Genomic DNA, 3407 nt, shown 5'->3' on the forward strand with positions numbered 1-3407 from the left:
AAAGGCAGTTTGGCAGTACCAGGGTCTGTGCTACAGACCACTGGGATCATCGAATTGTGCCAACAATGCCAGGATGGCATAGAGGGGGCAATTCCATGATCTTAGACATGTTACATGGCCATATTCGGAGTTACCATTGTGAAGCTACATATAGGTATTGACCTATATGTAGTGCACGCGTGTAATGGTGTCCCCGCACTCACAAAGTTCAGGGAATTGGCTCTGAACAATGTGGGGGCACCTAGGCTAGTGCCAGGGTGCCCTCACACTAAGTAACTTTGCACCTAACCTTTACCAGGTAAAGGTTAGACATATAGGTGACTTATAAGTTACTTAAGTGCAGTGTAAAATGGCTGTGAAATAACGTGGACGTTATTTCACTCAGGCTGCAGTGGCAGGCCTGTGTAAGAATTGTCAGAGCTCCCTATGGGTGGCAAAAGAAATGCTGCAGCCCATAGGGATCTCCTGGAACCCCAATACCCTGGGTACCTCAGTACCATATACTAGGGAATTATAAGGGTGTTCCAGTAAGCCAATGTAAATTGGTAAAATTGGTCACTAGCCTGTTAGTGACAATTTGTACAGAGAGAGCATAACCACTGAGGTTCTGGTTAGCAGAGCCTCAGTGAGACAGTTAGGCACCACACAGGGAACACATACATATAGGCAACAAACTTATGAGCACTGGGGTCCTGACTAGCAGGGTCCCAGTGACACATAACAAACATACTGAAAACATAGGGTTTTCACTATGAGCACTGGGCCCTGGCTAGCAGGATCCCAGTGAGACAGTGAAAACACCCTGACATACACTCACAAACAGGCCAAAAGTGGGGGTAACAAGGCTAGAAAGAGGCTACTTTCTCACACCTGCCCTGACCAGGCGCTAAAAACGACGCAAAAGCGGCTGGACGTCATTTTTTGGGACCCGCCCACTCCCGGGCGTGATTTTTTCCCGGGAGTGTAAATACGGCGCACATGCCTCGGAGTCAATTTTTTAGACGGGAACGCCTACCTTGCATATCATTAACGCAAAGTAGGTGTCCACGCTAAAAAATGACGCAAACTCCATGGACTTTGGCGCTAGACGCGTCTAACGCCAGAGTATAAATATGGAGTTCGTTTTGCGTTAAAAAAAACAACGCGAATTCGGCGCAAACGGAGTATAAATATGGCCCTTTGTATTTTCTTCATTCCAACTAGTCAGGTCTTCCATCTTCTGCTTTTTAACATCTGGTATTTCAATGTTTCACATATTTGTAATTTTGTCATTACAAATAACTGCACATTTCTGCTCCTGTGTAAGTCCACAGATGGGCCATTATTACTGTTGCTGTACTTAAATTCTTGCCAAGTTTGCTGCATCTCCATAAATTAGTTTTCTGTCTGTTCAGTGATAATGTGTGTTCGCTGATGTTTTTGTAGGTTTGATAATTGACTAATGCTGTTCAGACATTAACTGCAATGGTATGTTTTTTTCATCTGTGTGTTTGCTGATGATTTCGGAGAGATGGTAACAAACTGAAGCTTTTCACACATTCGCTACATTTGAATGGTTTTTCCCCTGTGTGTGTTCGCTGATGAATCTTTAATGATAAAGGGTGACTAAAACTACTTCCACATTCACTGCCCTTGAATGGCTTTTTCCCTGTGTGTTTTCGCTGATGAATCTTTAATGATAAAGGGTGACTAAAACTAGTGACACATTCACTGCACTTGAATGGTTTTTCCCCTGTGTGGGTTCGTTGATGGCTTTGTAAGCTTGATAACTGAATAAAGCTCTTCACACATTCATTGCACTTGAAGAGCTTTTCCCCAGTGTGGATTCGGTGATGTCTTCGGAGATTTGATAACTGACTAAAGCTCTTCTCACATTCACTGCACCTGAATGGCTTTTCCCCTGTGTGTGTTCGCTGATGGCTTTGTAGTTTCGATAAACGACTAAAGCTCTTCACACATTCACTGCACTTAAATGGCTTTTCCCCTGAGTGTGTTCGCTGATGGTATTTTAGGTGTATTGATTGACTAAAGCTATTTCCACATTCACTGCACTTGAATGGCTTTTCCCCTAAGTGGGTTTGTTGATGTTGTTTTAGGAATGATAACTCCCTAAAGCTTTTCAGACATTCACTGCAATAATGTGTTTTTTCTACTCTGGGTGTTCGTTGATGACCTTTTAAGGGTGCTGATTGATTGACACATTCAGTGTATTTATTTTTTCCACATTTGTGTGTTTGCTGCGGGTGCTTAAGTTCTGATGACAAACAAAAGCTCTTGCCGCATGTGTATGATTTTTCTTTCTTGGTTAGTGTCTCGGAGTCTGGTATATATTTATCTAAATTCCATGCCTGTGCTTCCTGAAAGGCCAACATGGCTGATAAAGCACTTGTGTAATTCTCACATTGCCTGTATGTGTGTGGTATTTTGGACATTCGATTTCCTGTTTAAATAAAGTAGATTGAGCAATAAATTCTTATCACATGCATAATATGTGTGAGGATTTTTGGGGTGATTTTGTCTTCACATTAGATAATGGTTTTGCACACTTGCAGGTAAAGATTCATCCCCCTTCTGGTCAATTCAAATTGGGCAGCACTCTGTATTTTAGACAGCAGAACTTTTCTTTCCTTTGCCCTTCAGTTGTCTGGCTCCATTGTGCATTTCTCTGGTTGCTGTGGTTTGGCCACAAAGAGTTTACAATACACCTAGAAGATTGAATAGGGGTCTGTTATCATTTTAGGGACAGAGCAATGATGTAAACACATCACACTGATCTCAAGATCAACCCTAGTATTGCACTTGTGCACATGTTTACACATGAGGAAGTTTGTCAGTGTTGTTGCCTTAGTTTTCTAGAGGTCATTTCTTAGTCTTGTGGTGTGCAGGTGCACAGCTCTGACTCTTACATTCACTGAAAGGCTCTTGACTGCTTCTTCCAGGATCCCCCAGTTTTGTTCAGGTTCCTCTCTCTCCGACAGCAATAATGTTTTTCTGACATTATTTATGACAGTTTTTTCAGATTTCCAATATTATCTTCATTCTTCATAATCATTTTCCTGTTGGATGTAAAGAGAATGAAAATCGCTAAATGGAAACGTAATGGAATGTGAATGCCCAATATTTATCTGGTTGTAAAAGTCATCTCTTCTTCACTATGTCTGAGTCTTATCAAGGGGCATTTCACCATACACAAATATTTAACTACAAGGTGGTTGAGCACATCACATATTTATGTCAGAAAAAGTGTACATTTACCAGTGTTCACAGAGAAACTCAGTAAAGAAAGGGCATTCATGGAGCACCAATGTGGTACAGGTACAGCTTTAGGAATATGCACATGGACAAGGAGGTGATTTATTAGCGTTCACAGAGAAACTCAGTATAGAAAGGGCATTCACGGAGCACCA

At 41.7% G+C, this 3407-nt stretch overlaps 1 protein-coding gene across 1 annotated transcript; it reads right to left on the reverse strand.

Annotated features, from left to right (window-relative positions):
- Positions 1-1478: 1478 nt before the first annotated feature.
- On the reverse strand, positions 1479-2372 carry LOC138286937 (oocyte zinc finger protein XlCOF6-like). Its single transcript, XM_069227315.1, has one exon. It carries the CDS (start codon positions 2370-2372, stop codon positions 1479-1481), a length of 894 nt encoding a protein of 297 aa, XP_069083416.1.
- Positions 2373-3407: the final 1035 nt, after the last annotated feature.

This window comes from Pleurodeles waltl, chromosome 4_1 (assembly GCF_031143425.1).
Source record: "Pleurodeles waltl isolate 20211129_DDA chromosome 4_1, aPleWal1.hap1.20221129, whole genome shotgun sequence".
NCBI classification, from domain to species: domain Eukaryota; kingdom Metazoa; phylum Chordata; class Amphibia; order Caudata; family Salamandridae; genus Pleurodeles; species Pleurodeles waltl.